The 14969-nt window shown below is 39.4% G+C and overlaps 1 protein-coding gene across 3 annotated transcripts in view; it reads right to left on the reverse strand.

Annotated features, from left to right (window-relative positions):
- scaper (S-phase cyclin A-associated protein in the ER) overlaps positions 1 to 14969 on the reverse strand; it is a 59762-nt gene that overhangs the window by 13846 nt on the left and 30947 nt on the right. For all 3 annotated transcript variants that reach the window (XM_063479673.1, XM_063479670.1, XM_063479672.1), the window contains 2 exons: positions 7989 to 8104; positions 1286 to 1409 (listed from right to left, as the gene is read on the reverse strand). In XM_063479673.1, the coding sequence (XP_063335743.1) occupies positions 1286 to 1409; positions 7989 to 8104 (240 nt within the window). The remainder of the gene's footprint in view (positions 1 to 1285; positions 1410 to 7988; positions 8105 to 14969) is intronic.

Raw genomic sequence — 14969 nt, forward strand, 5'->3', positions numbered from 1 at the left:
AAAAAGCTTTTCAAAGCATTTCTTGAGGTACATGAAAAAGATATACGATAAACCAGCCACACTGACAAGATATAGTCCCAAATAAAAAGGCTGCAGAAAGAAATTAAACAGCACAGCAACACAAGTATTCTTCTCATTTTTATTTACAGGAAAACTTCACAAAAACAGCAGCCCACCGCTAAAATATAGTGCCACTGTTTAATGTGAAACCCCGCAAAGGTCGAACCTTCCCATTTGGTCTAATGGTTAGGGTGAATGCTGACAGCGTAGGTAAATCCACCGACATTCTCCACAAATCTAATTAAAAGGGGGCATGTTCATACGGCAGTGCAACCCCCACTGCTTTACTCTCACACACATTCCAAAACATGGACACGCACATGAATATGTGCAGGCGTAGACAAAACTCAAAGTTAAAAGTTGTGAACTTAAAAAAATCAAACAAATAAAATCACAATTTATGATCGAATCGGAGTTCGAGTGTATGTTGAGCTCAACTCTTAATGTGCAGTCAACGTGAGGAGAAAAGTTAGTTCATCCTCTGCGGTGCTGTTGGATATGTCAGTCAGCAGAGCAGCTGTGGGGATATGTTTTATATAAACTGAAGCATACAGGCGAACCTCTCCCTCTGTTCCCTAAGGAAATATGACTGCTTGGATTGGAAACTCGACTGGGGAAGGAAGCCCCAGTAGAGTTCATGTGTGCACCACAGCCCTGTGTCTGTGCCTTGTCCTGTCTGGGTTGCGAGTGTAGGCGGCCCCAGTGAGCCGCCACCGTTGGATGTGTGGAGCGGACTGATGTTTACAGTCCTTCTCTCAGAGTGCTGAGGGATATGGGGCTGACATGCCGCTGCAATGCAGCCTCCCATGCCCGCGTGCCTCCCTGAGTGACTATGCTCTCACATTCCCTCAGTTGGGAGGCATCTGTGGAGAAGTCGGGCAACGGTTTGTTACTCGCTAGCTCTTTGTCATACTCTGTCTTTCATTAACACTGTGGTTGTAGCAGACAGCAGTAAAAACGCTGCTTCCTTTATGGTCAAGCCAGTGTATATGAGCAGATAAATGTAAAGAAAACATGGAATTCTTAACATGTGCAACATTTATGTGTGGCTAGGAGAGAGGCTGTGTTTATTTGATCACACCTGGAAACACCCTTTGAGCATGTTTGCCTCTATATTTCCTGTACTTAATAGGAATGTAAATAATGTTGTTGGCAGAAACTAATCACACAAAACACTGTATTACATTGCATCTCCCATCTTCTGCATTGGGATGCACACACTTACTGTTAGCTGATGCAGCAGCAGGTCCATAAGGAGGACTACCTTGTTGCTAAACAGCACATAGGAGCAGTTGAGCGCGCAGCAGGAGCATGCCAGGTTGTAGATATTTACAGCAGAACAGAGCGATCTAACAGAAAAAGATGACAAAACTGTTATTGATCAAAAGCTTGACATAAGACAAACCTCAGGGCACAACGCTTTACCCCTTCCAATTTGTTAAAGAACATGAACTACTGGGATGTAAACGTGACCGGGGCACTGACAAGACTATCTGCAGGCATTAGAAAACCAAACACACTCTTCTATATTTGTGGTTCCTTAAGGGTGCAGTTTGTCTTCACGACTCAAAAGCATATCTCACTGACAGCAAGAGTAAGGAAACCAATTTGAGATATAAAACACTCATATCAGCTACTTATGTGGACACTCCCTTCACGAGAGCCACCTTCAGAGGTGCTGAGTTCAATCTCGGTCTCATCTTGGCAGAGATGGTGCAGCATTTCCGCTGGAGAGATAAAACTATTTCTCTTAGCAGCTCCTCACAGCACAGCCGCCAGGCAGCCCCAGGCAGCAGTCAGCGCTGAGCCCGTCAGCGTGCCTCTGTATTATGTCTACTCTACAACAAGCCCCAGAGAAGATTAATGCTTCAGATAACTGACCAATCATTCTGCTGTGACTGCTACTCCCCCCCTTGCCCCGTTTCATCAGTTAATATTTTCTGACAACTGTATATTTTAGCCATTGGAGAAATAGCGTGTCCTATCTGCTCGCTGGAAGAAAGGAATCCGCCTCTCCAGTGCCTAAAGTAGGCCATGTTTATTTCAAGTGGTAAACATTTTGATATCTACCGAACCTTCACATCTGCTACGCATTTTCGGTCAAACCACACTGGCACTGTGAAGAAAAATGGATTAGGTGGAGGTTCACTAACGTCTGTCAATAACGTTGCCCACTTTTTTTTTTTTTAACATTACTGACAGAACAGTTTAAAGCTCTAAGAGATCGAACGGTGTAACAATATGAGAAACATTATGTTTCGAGGATAGCAACCAAGTTTAACATCAAAGATTATTGTCCATACACCTGAAAACAATGAGTTAGAGCTAAACAATCATGCCAAAAAACTACAAACTCTATCATTAAATGTACGGCAAATACATTGACAGATATTTGAGGAGTTCATATCTTTATGAACTGGAAAAAGTTAACTAATGGTTAAGTGCACTGATACAGGGAGCGTTTGTAGAACAACAAGGTGAGGTAACATGAGAACTCAACCAAACTTTGCTTTGTGTGCAGTCATGCAGCATCCATCAGATTCTCACTGCTCGATTCTCGAGTCAACATTGCACAAAAATTAGCTTTGACGCAAACACCGAACCGACAACTCAAAAACTTTTCACCCATGAAAAAACTGGTAGCTGCCGTGTACATTCCTCAAAGGGACACAAATTACTTTCGGTCACCGGTGTGTCATTTGAGATTATGTGACATCTGAGTAAAGTAGTGCACAATAGTAGGGTTATCATATTATCGATAAGATTAAATGGCAAGGTTACTGTCATGTTAGCATTCAGGTTACACGGAGATTTTGAGGGTTTGTAATCTGCCAAATGCTTGTGTTGAATTGTGATGGATATAACTGTTTTTAGGACAAATAAAAGCAAAAAAGAAAAAGAAAACTCCAAATAAGTCATTAGAATTTATTTATTGCACTGTCAAATCCCCTTTTTATTGTCCAATCTAGTGCTACGGCACCGACTTCATTTTGTTTCACATTTTGGTACATCTGTCCACAGCTGAGACTTTTTAAATGCAGTCTATCCATGACTTCGTTTTTTAAAGTGTTCCCATGGTGACAAAGTTTAGGTATACCCCTGTATTCATGTTGGCTGCTGCAAAACAGTTTTTCTTGTGAAAACTGCTGTTTCCACGGTTTAGCGTCCCATCCCTGTGACTAACTGGTGACCAGTCCAGGATGTACTGCTAAGTGTCAGCTGGGATACACTCCAGCTGCTCCAACAGCTCCTCAGCCACCACCACCCTACACTCCACCCTCTTAAAGGAGACTATAAGGACACACTGGATATTTACTTTACTAAATGATACTACAAAGTGTATTATTAGAACAAAAAAAAAATAGTCCAACAGTAGTAGAACAGTTAAAACTAATTTTAAAAATGAATTCAAGGCAAGACTGATCAGGGTATTCTTATTAAATCGCTTGGAAAGTAGTAAGACAGGCCTTCAACTCAATTAACTTCTCATGTAATGAGCATTCAGTTGCTTTGTAACACAGCTAATCAGGGCTGTCTATGGCCATCTCTTAACAAATGAGTAAGCTGTCAAAGGCGTGTTTGAGTTATATGCCCTTACACCAGCGTGTACAATGAACCACCGCGGTGATCTGTCTTTGGTTTCCTCCCACCTAATTGAGCTTGATGAGCACGACACCTGATAGTCCAGCCCCTCTGGGAATCTCACCCCTCTAAACAGCCCTCATTGACAGCTCCAGTCAAAGATTTTGAGGAACAATTTGGTAAAGTGCCACACCACCCTTTCTCGTGTTACACCAAAACTTTGTGGGGACTGATGTGCACCAGTCTATTTAAACTCTCCACATTCCTCACCCTACACCACTATGGGATTCTCATTACATTGGAAATATTGTGTTTACCAGGTTTCCAAAACTGCTGGCTATCCCAGCATTTAAGCATTTAAGTATCAACATGGATCATCACTGGTGGACTTGGGAGCGGAGTTTAAGACAGCCCATAATGTGTAAATAAAAGAACAATGTACGTTCCCTACACTAAATTTAATCCCACACAAGCAAGGAATATTATTTTACGTGAAAGGTAGGCATATTCATACAGACATGAAAGTAGTGCACTTGATCTTGTCTCGCACCCCCATAAACCACTGAGGCTTTATCCTGCTAAAACCCCAGGAGCCAGCTGGTTTTTAGATATCATAATCAACAAGGATAGGCAAACAAATAATTCAATAATATAACAGCACAAAACTATTCCAGAAGCAGAGGATTTGTCTGCAAAAAACCTCAAAGTGTGGCTAATAAACTCTCTGGAATAAATCAGAAGTAACAACCATAAACACAGGTTCCCTAGCACTTAGATATATGGTTATGGATTGCAGCTATCTTTCACCCAAGTCCATTTATCAAGGTAAATGGCCAACTGTCTGTTCAGCTGACATCAGGACAACAAGCATATAAAAAGGGTCTTTATGCTTTTTGTCACTGCCTTGAGTTATCAGCAATGAGATCTGTGCTCCTCAACCTCAGTCTCACATTCCTCGCCCTTTCTGTGAGTTTCCTATGTGTGCAGTCAAGCCTGACGGGGGCAGCGCTGCAGAAATCTGACTAACTTCCAGATCAGGTTGAGCCCTTGCCTCTTAAACAGGGGAAGAAAAAGAATCCTAAGCCAAAATAAAAGGTGAGGAGCAGACCCATTTCCTTGTGCTGTCAAACAATCCCTTCATTCAGAGCTATCTAAATGACATTTAATTTGATTCTGCTGTTGATCTCTCCGATACCCTGAGTGCTTCCAAGACATCTACCCTGGCTGTCGTGCCACACTGGCCTGCGATGAAGGAGGAGAAATCTGATGAGCCGTCACGCCGCACCATGCACACAAGTGAAGTCACACACACCTACACACGCACACACTCCCAAATGGCGGAAAACATCCTGAAATAAAACCACAGGTAGCAGGTCTGATTTCACAGGATACAACAGGTCATGTGAGACAGAAGTGGAAAGACAAATTGGGTTAACACGCATGTCCAGGGACTGTAAACTTCTCTCTGGAGCTCACCTGTTACAATCACAGCGCCGTCTTTCTTTAAATTACTGGAAACTATCGACACAGAATATGAACAGACCCTCAGAAAATAAATGTTTGAATTTCATCTTTGCTACCTAATGGCACAGATCAGCACGTCCGTTCCTCTCATTGTTCAGTTTGTGTACAGGAAGATAACACTTTGCACTGAGACTGAGAACATTTGTGCATTTTGTTCCCTTCCCCACTGTGACCCCTATTTCAGTCACAAGGACAAGGCATCTGCAATCTAAATACTAACTCAGTATAAGTTTCCATCAGCGTACAAAAAAATACACTGGATTTAAGCTGAACTCATAATCTGCAGCTGTCATTATGGAAGGACAGTAAAAGGACACCAGCTACAGAAACGAGGCTCAACCCCTTCATTTATTTCTCCCACACTAAAGAAACACTTTCAACTGAGTGGGACAAAACAGCTAGCTTCTGTGCACATGATGAGGGGTAAGATTCAATGTTCATCTATAAGATGATGTAGTTATGTATGCAATCTTAACCACAAATATCAAAAAGGAAACCCAACCATAAATAAGAAGGTCTAGTGATTCCTGTAGACATCAAAGTTAAGAAAAAAAAAAAAAACACGTAAACTGAATAATATTTGGTTTTGTACTGTTAATTTGATAATACATGTAGACTTGTAATGGATTTTTCACTATAATCTAAGACTGTATTGATACAACAATAAACTGTGAGGATACAACCCTCAGCTGTGTCACTTAACATTAAACAATGTCTCTAATAACAATGACTTAAGATGGCGACAAATATGAATTACTGGAAAAATAATGAAAACAATGAAAATCAAAAGTAAGTTAAAAATCTAAACTGATGTAAATTCAACAAAGCTCATGCCAAAGTTTGGGACGTTATTGTGCCTCTTGTAAGAAATCTCTTCACCTGACGTTAACGACAGCGACTGCACAAACCCTGATCTAGTCACTCCAGCGACCACAGGGTTACACCAGAACATTAGTGGAGCCTCGTCGAGGAATTAGCTCATTAATGTAATGGTAACAAGATGGAATCAGCTTCCCTTGGGAGAGATATGGCAGGAGCATCTCGGCAGCTGCCTTTTTTTGTAAATCACTCTGCTTATCTGGTGGGAGGAGGTGATCAATATGGCAGCATCACTGTAAACAGATAATGTAGCTCACTCCGGGGTTAGCGTCTGTATAGCAGCCCATTAGGCCACACAGCAATCCAGATGACAGATAGTGATAAGCAGACGGCCGGGCTGTGTCCTTATGTTGCATCTCGTCATGAGCCGCCGACTGCACTGACCTGACTGACACAAGAACAGAGCGTGACCTCTGCTGCGTTTTACATTTTACAAAAACCATAAAGAAATCTCTGCTTACAACACTCTGGGGTACAAAGCTACTGTAATAAGTGCATTCATTTATTAAACTGTTGTATATGTTGTAAATAAACTATCGTACACATGCTTTTCTTCAGATAATCAAAAAATCCTTTGTAGCTATTGAAAAGAACCAGTCATTTTAGACCTTTTCAATAATAAAAATAATTTCTTCCTCACTCAAGACTTTGCTTGTATTGTTACCCAACAATAGAAACACATGGCCCTAATAATCCACCTTTTCATTCAAGCATGTTAAAGAGATGTACAATGCCAAGGAGATTATTGTGCGCACATTTTGTGCTGCAAAGATAGTCTCATTTCAACATAATACTGCTTCGAATTCAGAAGTCTGCTTGAAATTCTTAAAGACTGCAATGATTGAGAAAGAGAGACCACAAAAAAACAGAAGAAACAATATACATGTGATGCCCTTTAAAAGCATTATAAATATAAGAAGCATTTGTCCATTAGCAGAGACTCAGAGACCAGTAAATGCTAATGAATGGGGGAAGCAAGGCCATTCAAGTCCATTACAGAGTCCCACTTGTGACTATGGCAGGCTCTCTGAAGTTATCTACTGGCAGGCCATGCAAGCGCCAGACCCACAACTCAAAAATACTTCGTACTCTAAATGATAGATGGGACACATGTGCTTTTTGTGTTTCGAGAGAAAAGAAAGAACACAAATTGATTACAGAAATGGAAATGCTTCCCATTTGTTGAAGGGCAGCGCTGTTATTCATTAATACATTTTGAGAGTATTTATTGAGATGAAGCAACTGTAAACGCTGATAAAGTAGGTTAGCTGACATTAGCTCCCTCGCTTTATGCGATTGCAAAAACGTTCACATGGAGCAAACAGAGCAGCAACTGTCAGTGAAAGGATAAAGTCATAGAGGAGTCATTGCAGAGGAGGACTGTAAAAGCTAAGAGTCTCTGTGAATTCAGCAGAGAACAGACAGACAAACAATATGGATCATTCAGAAGCATCCCCATCCTTCCTTTCTTTCTTATCTTTTAGTTAGAAAAAATACAAAAACCAACAAACAAAAAAGCAACATGTGATAATGTTAATACCACTGTATATTCAACGGTTTGGCTTTTATTTAAAAGCTTTGCAACACAAAGCTGCACTAAGAGAACTTTGTCTTTTTAAAAATAAGTGTTTCAGGTGTGTACTGTCACAGATAGATAACCTAACCCGATTTGTTGTTTTGTGTTTTTTGTTGCCCTCCATGATTATTGATTTATTTATTTTGTAGTCTAATCAGCATTTTTAAATTCAAATAGCTGTTAACGTAAGCTAAAGGGACATATCACCCTGATGGCTTAAACTCCAACTCTGGTCAAGCCAGAAGCACTAACTAACTAACTAACTACATACAGGAAATAGCAAACAATTAAAACAAAAACAAAAAACACATTTATATGTTTTGGTTCACATGAATACAAAAATTCTTAATTTTGTGATGATACTCACTTGAGAGGAATGCGGGGAACTGCGGTGGGTGTGGAAGCAGCAGTGATGACCTGTAAAATTTGTTCCAGAGCAGACAGGCCACCGCCTACTTGGAAGGCCACTTGGTCTGCGTTATTCTGTTGAGGAGAGGACAGAGAAAGAGCGAGGGTAAGAAAGAAACAAAGGTGTAGTCAGGGGACAACAAGCAGCCGGCCTGACAGGGGATTACATAGCTCTCGCTGGAGACGGAGCCTTTCTTTCTCCTACAGGGGTAAAGGATTGAAATGTGAAACAAAGTGATCCCTAAAGTATTCCTGTTTAATCTCAAAAGTGCACAACCTGACTCCGCCCCACAACAGTGAACTTTCAGTGAAAGGCAAAATGCTCTGCAGGCTCCGGTTAGCATCAGGGTGGTCTCAATGGATCACAACAGGCTAAGTAAAAGTGAGAAAACGCCACGCAGGCGATCTAAGAACAGAACAACCCAGAGAATTTAAACTGTTCTAATAGCATGACACTATAGCTCTACTGGATCATTATCACTATTATACATCTTCTTTGGGTTTGAAATATTCCATTTTAGATGAACTTTAATAAATGGCTGAATGATAAAGTGGCTCTGGTCAGTTCTTTTCATGCTTTTATTTACGACTCCTATATTATAGTTTTCCAAATACAAATGAGAGGGCAGTAGCTGATGCCACCAGCTGGCATGATTATAGAATACATTATTTCCAAACCGAGAGTTGAAGGCTCTCACACCAATAATATGGCAATGGATTTCAGAAAGCTATAAAAACGTCAACAAAATTAATTGGTTAAGATTTATACATTAAATTTCCAGCCAACTTTGTTGTAGACAGCAAAACCTTGAGACCAGGAGTTTTCAAAGTTTTGATCACTGAGTGCCAATATAGGGATGTGGCATATGATGATAGTCAACCTGGAAAAAGCACAAATTAAAGTCTTTTAGTCAGTGTTTTTGCCATCTTTGTTTAAGGGATATTGGAGTTTCCTCATGGAATTCAGTAACTTTGGATGGGTTTGTAGTTTTTTAAACTCTCAGTGAGCTGCCTTGGGAAAATGTAGTCAGCACTGATGGCTGAAACAGAAGAAAAATTAGAACACAAGTATAATGCTAAGTTAGCATCATTTTGAGTTCCTATATCACAAAATGACACGAACCGTGGGTAAATGAGATGCACAGTGGTATATATATATTTTTTGTACTCTAGTGCTACGTAAATTATTATCAAGGGCTGCACTTTGGCTTTAGACAAATAGGAATTTGATTGGTATGTAAAAATTATTTAAAACAATAAAAAAATAAGGTTAGATATTTTAAATTTTTATATCTTTGGTTATTTCTAACTTAGTAAAAAGATTGGCAGAAATAACGTTTGCATGAATCTCACTAATATTAAATAGAAAAAAATAGAGAAAATTTTACTTTGTTCCTCTGTTCAAACCAAACTTCCTTTTTGAATCCTAACCCTTAATCGGCATTATTATTATTAGAGACATCTGCTTGTCACACATCACTTGTCATGTAGTCAGTGAGGAAATGAACTAATAACTACAGAATTTCAGCAGGAACAAATTAATATTTAAGAAATATTTCTTACTTAAAATTATATCCATTGGTTCCTCTTGTTGAATTATTTTTTCCTTACTCCGCTTACAATATAAAAATACAAATGAAATGACTCTGCAAAGGAAACCTATAATTATAGCGGATTAGATTTCTAACATCATGTAAATAGATAGGCCCCGTCTCCTGTGACGATAGATTAATTGGCAGTATGTGGGATGCTGTTGCTACAGCTTCTCGTACATCAACAAATACAAATCCTGGAGTGGGTACTGACTATAAGGCATGTTTGTGCCTGGTTGGATGAAGAGCAGAGGAAGTGGAGGTGAGCTGCTGACGGAGGGCCTTCTTCACACAACTACAGAGAGCCTACAGGTCACTCCTCCACCTAATGAGGTTACGGTCTCCTCAAAGCTGTGACAGCACTAAAATCCAGCCACTTCACAGTGCTTTTGTTCCACAGATGGGAACTTGCCAACAAGCCCGAACACACTGAAAGACAAACGCTTTACTAAATTACAGATAAGCTCTTCATCTGTCATCTGTGCCGGCTGCTGAGGTAACGGCTCCTCAATTCCGGTGTTAAGACGGAAAAAAAATATTTAAACACGCAAAAAAAAAAAAAGTCTTTGCATTAAACATAATGGCAAAAGTCTCCATGACGCTCTCAAGAGTCAAAGCGAACATTTTTAAAAGACCTTAACTGTGACTTCCTTTCTTTACACTGCCAAAGGTTTCCGTGTTTAATCAATTAGGTCTCGATTACCGAACTTGGCTCAACCCCTCATCAACACACCAACCTAAAAGCTTCTGGGCTAAATGAGAAAAGGCAGCTCATTCATAGTAGCTTCTCAAATGGTATTAGAGTGGGTAACCGGGACCTGCCCAGTCCTGGTTGTCTCCTGCAAAAAAATTAAAAAAATAAAACAGAAAAGACTTTGTTGCTCAGTAGCTCCTTTCCTGTTCTGCTGACAGATTTATCTAGAACAATACGGGTGAAGGGATTAAGCTGAAGCTACCTGAACTGCTACCTTTAGGTCTACAGAAAACAAAATCAGACTGTGATGGTTTAAATAAAGCCTTGTTTTGTATGATAGCAGCCTGCGATCTAGAATTGCTGATCTTGCCGCCATGTAATGCAGTTGCCTTTCTAAGCAAGTGGAACAAGCATCTGGCGATGATATATCCTTTCTCCAAACCCAAGGCGGAGCAACAGTATTCGTGTTTATATGAAGGTAATTACAATGACAGCATATATACACAGTAAGCTGAATTTGCATGCACACTTAACTGAATGAAAACAGTGTTCTGTTTCTCTAAGATCAGAGGATTCACAACTTGCATTCCTAAGAGACAGCTACAATAAAGATCCTCCATCCAGGGCTCCCAACAGGATACTCCAACACTTTGGGTAAGACTGCAAATAAGTACATTTCCCCAGAGTAGATAAGATTATCAGTTAGCAGTTCCCTCCCTACTCATTGTGGCCACCTTAGCTCAAAAACAAACAGGGAAACTAAATCTTACGCATTCACTCTAATGTTGCAAGAAGTGGGTTGATGACCAAGTGAGTTGTTGGAGAGTATATTCTTAGCCACATATCAGTGAGGTGATAGCATTGCCAGCTGGTTTTTATTAAAAACAAACAAACAAACCCTATTATGTCTTCTTCTTAGTCATTGCACTTTCTCTTGCATGTTTTTGTAGAATAGTATGGTGGCACAATGAAGCTGACCTTTCTCCATAAAACATCTTCGCTTCATCCTAAAAGATATTGTGTGGCAGTTGCTAAGTACTTCAGTATGCCTGCTTAAGTTATGGTCTAAAACGTGTCTTATGAGGTCACACAATCTGTACATATCAAAGACAATCTTATAGTTGCAATGTGGGCTGTGAAATCCAGTGCAAAATATTGTCAGTATATCTAAAACAATTACTGCATGCACATAAAGTTTTACTGTAGGCTGAATGTTATCCCTTGCTCTAATTCTTTGCATTAAACCAGGTTAACCATAGCCAAAGTATGATCATAGATTAAAGACGAGTAACAGTGCTTGAAGTTCTAATTGGTCTTTGAGTGGTAGCAACCTGGTAAAACAAAAAACTTAAGAATTAAAAAAAAAAAAAAAAAGACTGGGCAAAAACAGAAAGTCAGAGGCAGCTCCTGAATAACACATCAAGAGGACTTAATCTAATTTTCGCCCTGGGTAACTATTGTTACGCCGGCTGATGGGAGGACCAAAGCAGCTGGTATTTTTTGCAACAGTGACCGGGAGAAATTGCTTTTCATAGTCTCCTAAAACCAGACAATCCAATTAAATCAAAGAGGAAGGCACAACTGTGCTACCTCACGAACAGATGGAAAAGAACTGGCAAAGTAAATTAAGGCAAGACTTAAACCTTCATCTGGGTCTTCATTTATGTCAAGGGTTCACCGTTCCTCACAACCAAGTACACCAGATGATCATCTCCTTACATATATGTCATCATTATACAGCAGGCCAAGTCTTCTGTAAACCACAACAAGGCTGCAGGAGTAAACACTTTAAAGTCAAAATTTCTAAGTATAAACATGTGTTTATACAAGTCATAATGGCATATGATTTAGGAGGCTGTGTGGAATCATCCATTTCCACATTTGCTCTTCATTCACAAACTTTGTTTACTTCAAGAAAAAAAAACACATGATCAATCAAAAGGCCACAAAAACCAAAACCTACCACAAAAGCCACAAACTGTCTTCAGTTAAAACTAATACAATAAGAGGTTTAAAGCTATTCCACCCACTGGTCTCATGGTGGAGAAATAACAGGGCTGCTTGGAAGACAGAAATGACAGCCTATAGTTAAATTTCTGTAACACTGGAGCTAAAACTAAAAGACACTTTTCATCTTCCGCCAACGAAACAAATAATTTTTAGAATTATTTTCCCCATTTGGTTAAGCCATAGAAAAACCTCCAGGTCTGATATAAGGATTTCAAATAAAATACATCAAACTTATCTGAAAAGTCTGCTTTATGAGTGGCTTCATTTTTTGGGGGGGATAATTTAGAAAAATGAAACGATCATGTCAGCCTAGATTTCCCCAGGTCTACACAGATCATTCATTGGCACACTATTTATTTAAGGACTGATGCTTTTGGGAGAACCTGTTTTTGACAGTAAATGGCAAAAAAACCATAAGAAACAAGAAATATAGCAATAGAGTTGTTTTTGCACATAAATGTGATTCACGTCCTTTCTTACATGTAGCACAAATCAAGAGATAGTCCGCTTCAGATGCATTATCACTTCTGCCAATATTCCGATTGGTTTAGGTTAGGAAACTGTTTGAGCAGAGAGTGCAGCAGGCAGGATACAGAATGAAAACTCACTAGCTGCACTGAGTCTTTATGCTATTCTATGCAGTTTAAAGATTGTGATCACACTGCTGACTAGTGCTGGGCGATATGACGATATATATCGTGTGGACGATAGAAAAGTGTCTATCGTGCCATTTGTCTTCTATCGTTTCTATCGTTTCTAACCCTAATTTTATAAATTATTACATAAAATATATCATTAACCGTTTACAACCGGTCGGAGCAGGCACACTCCGTTTTCCCTAACTATTTTTAAATCCCTGTAGAACTGGAACCACGTAAGGTAGCGCAATAATTTTATTTTTTGCATATGAAACAGTAGGAGTTGTACTTACATCTTATTCCATTAGCTTGCCCTAGGTCACGGTTTCCTTCCACATATAGCTTTGCAAAAATTGCATAAAAAGCACTTCCAGTAACAAAGACATAATATTCCAGAAACAGGCTTTGCCGATCCGATCAGCTGTTCATAACACTTCCTACTTGGAATATAAGTCAGCACGAACTATCGCATGTCCTCCATTACCTGCCCGAAACCGGAAGTGACGTCATTTTCGCGGAAAATGTAGTTTTTTAGCTTCAAAGCCTATGTTGGTGTTTTTAAAAGTCATGTTTGACTTTATGCTTTTCTGTATCGTTTCTAGGATGCTTAGAAGTCAAATTACACTGTTGGAAATAGTTTATTTTGATGCACATGCTGTGTTCTTGCAAATTTGCATTTATTTATTTTCATTTTTCCTGTAGTATATAAAAGTTAATGTAAATTAAAAATAAAACTATGAAGACACTCAAAATAAATTTCTCGTGGTTGGAAACTATTTTGTGCAACTTTTTTGTATTTACAGTTTTGAGGGATAAGCCTCTTAAATTTCTCTAACTAGAAATGTATGTAAAAAACAAAACAAAAACGATTTTCAATTTTTTTGTAGTTTATTGCACTTTTTTGCAATTTATGTAGTTACTATGGACTTAATGCATACACATTATTAAAATTTGGGCTATAACGGTTGTATTGATGTATAGCAACTTGAAATGCTCCCACAAATGGCACTACAGCATGTAAAATGTAAAGATAAGCTCTGGCGGACTTGGTTCTATGGTAGGTCTTAAAGGGTTAAATAGCCTGTGGCAAATATATTAGTGTGGTCTTCTCACTATACATACTCTGAACTTTATGCAAGAGAAAATAAAGTATAAAAAAATTATATTTTTCGCAAAGAAACTCCGTCTTGTGGTTTTGCGACATGGTGCTGCTTTACGTGCACCCGGATTTGCAACATGCTTTACGGTAACTCAAAACAAAGACTGCACCCTCTCCACTCGCTGTTTACAGACTGCATACTTTCCAGATGACCACAGGTCAGGTGGTATATCGTGATATATATCGTTATCGTGATATAAAAGAATTCATATCGTGATAAATATTTTTTCCATATCGCCCAGCACTACTGCTGACGATAGTTGTGTTCTCACATGTACCTACACCAAGCTATATCTAGAAAGGTTCAGAGCCGCTGTGCATGTGCTTGTCCGAGAACCTCAACATCTGAGTTTGCAACTCTCTTCAAATAAACTGTTTATTTTAAACCAGAAATTAAAATTCAACTTCATTTAAAATGTGCCAGAACAATATGTTTATAATTTCACATTTCTTAAATTAACTAAGTAATGTGTTCTCCCTCTCGTTTTTTTTTTTTTTTGGAAAAACTTCTGACGCTGCTGATCTGGGTTTTAACCTGTCAGTCAGCTGGAGGCCCCAGTGAGAAACCCTGTAATCCTTCCACTCTGCCCCTCACCTTCCCCCATGTCCCCAGATACAGCTCCCACCAATCCCACTACTCACTCAAATCAAGCTGTGAGTGCTACCTAATGAAAACGAAACAATCTTGGTGCAGTATTTGGCTCTCAACCCATGTTCCTGCCCTTTTCTAGACAAGCTTCAGCTGAAGGGAATGGTAAAGACTTTGAGCAATATATAAATACAAGTGCTTAACAATAAGGCGAGTGTGCATTAGAAAGAAAGGGGGAGCACATTGGGAGAATTGCTT

Source organism: Pelmatolapia mariae, linkage group LG7 (assembly GCF_036321145.2).
Source record: "Pelmatolapia mariae isolate MD_Pm_ZW linkage group LG7, Pm_UMD_F_2, whole genome shotgun sequence".
In the NCBI taxonomy this organism is placed as follows: Eukaryota; Metazoa; Chordata; class Actinopteri; order Cichliformes; family Cichlidae; genus Pelmatolapia; species Pelmatolapia mariae.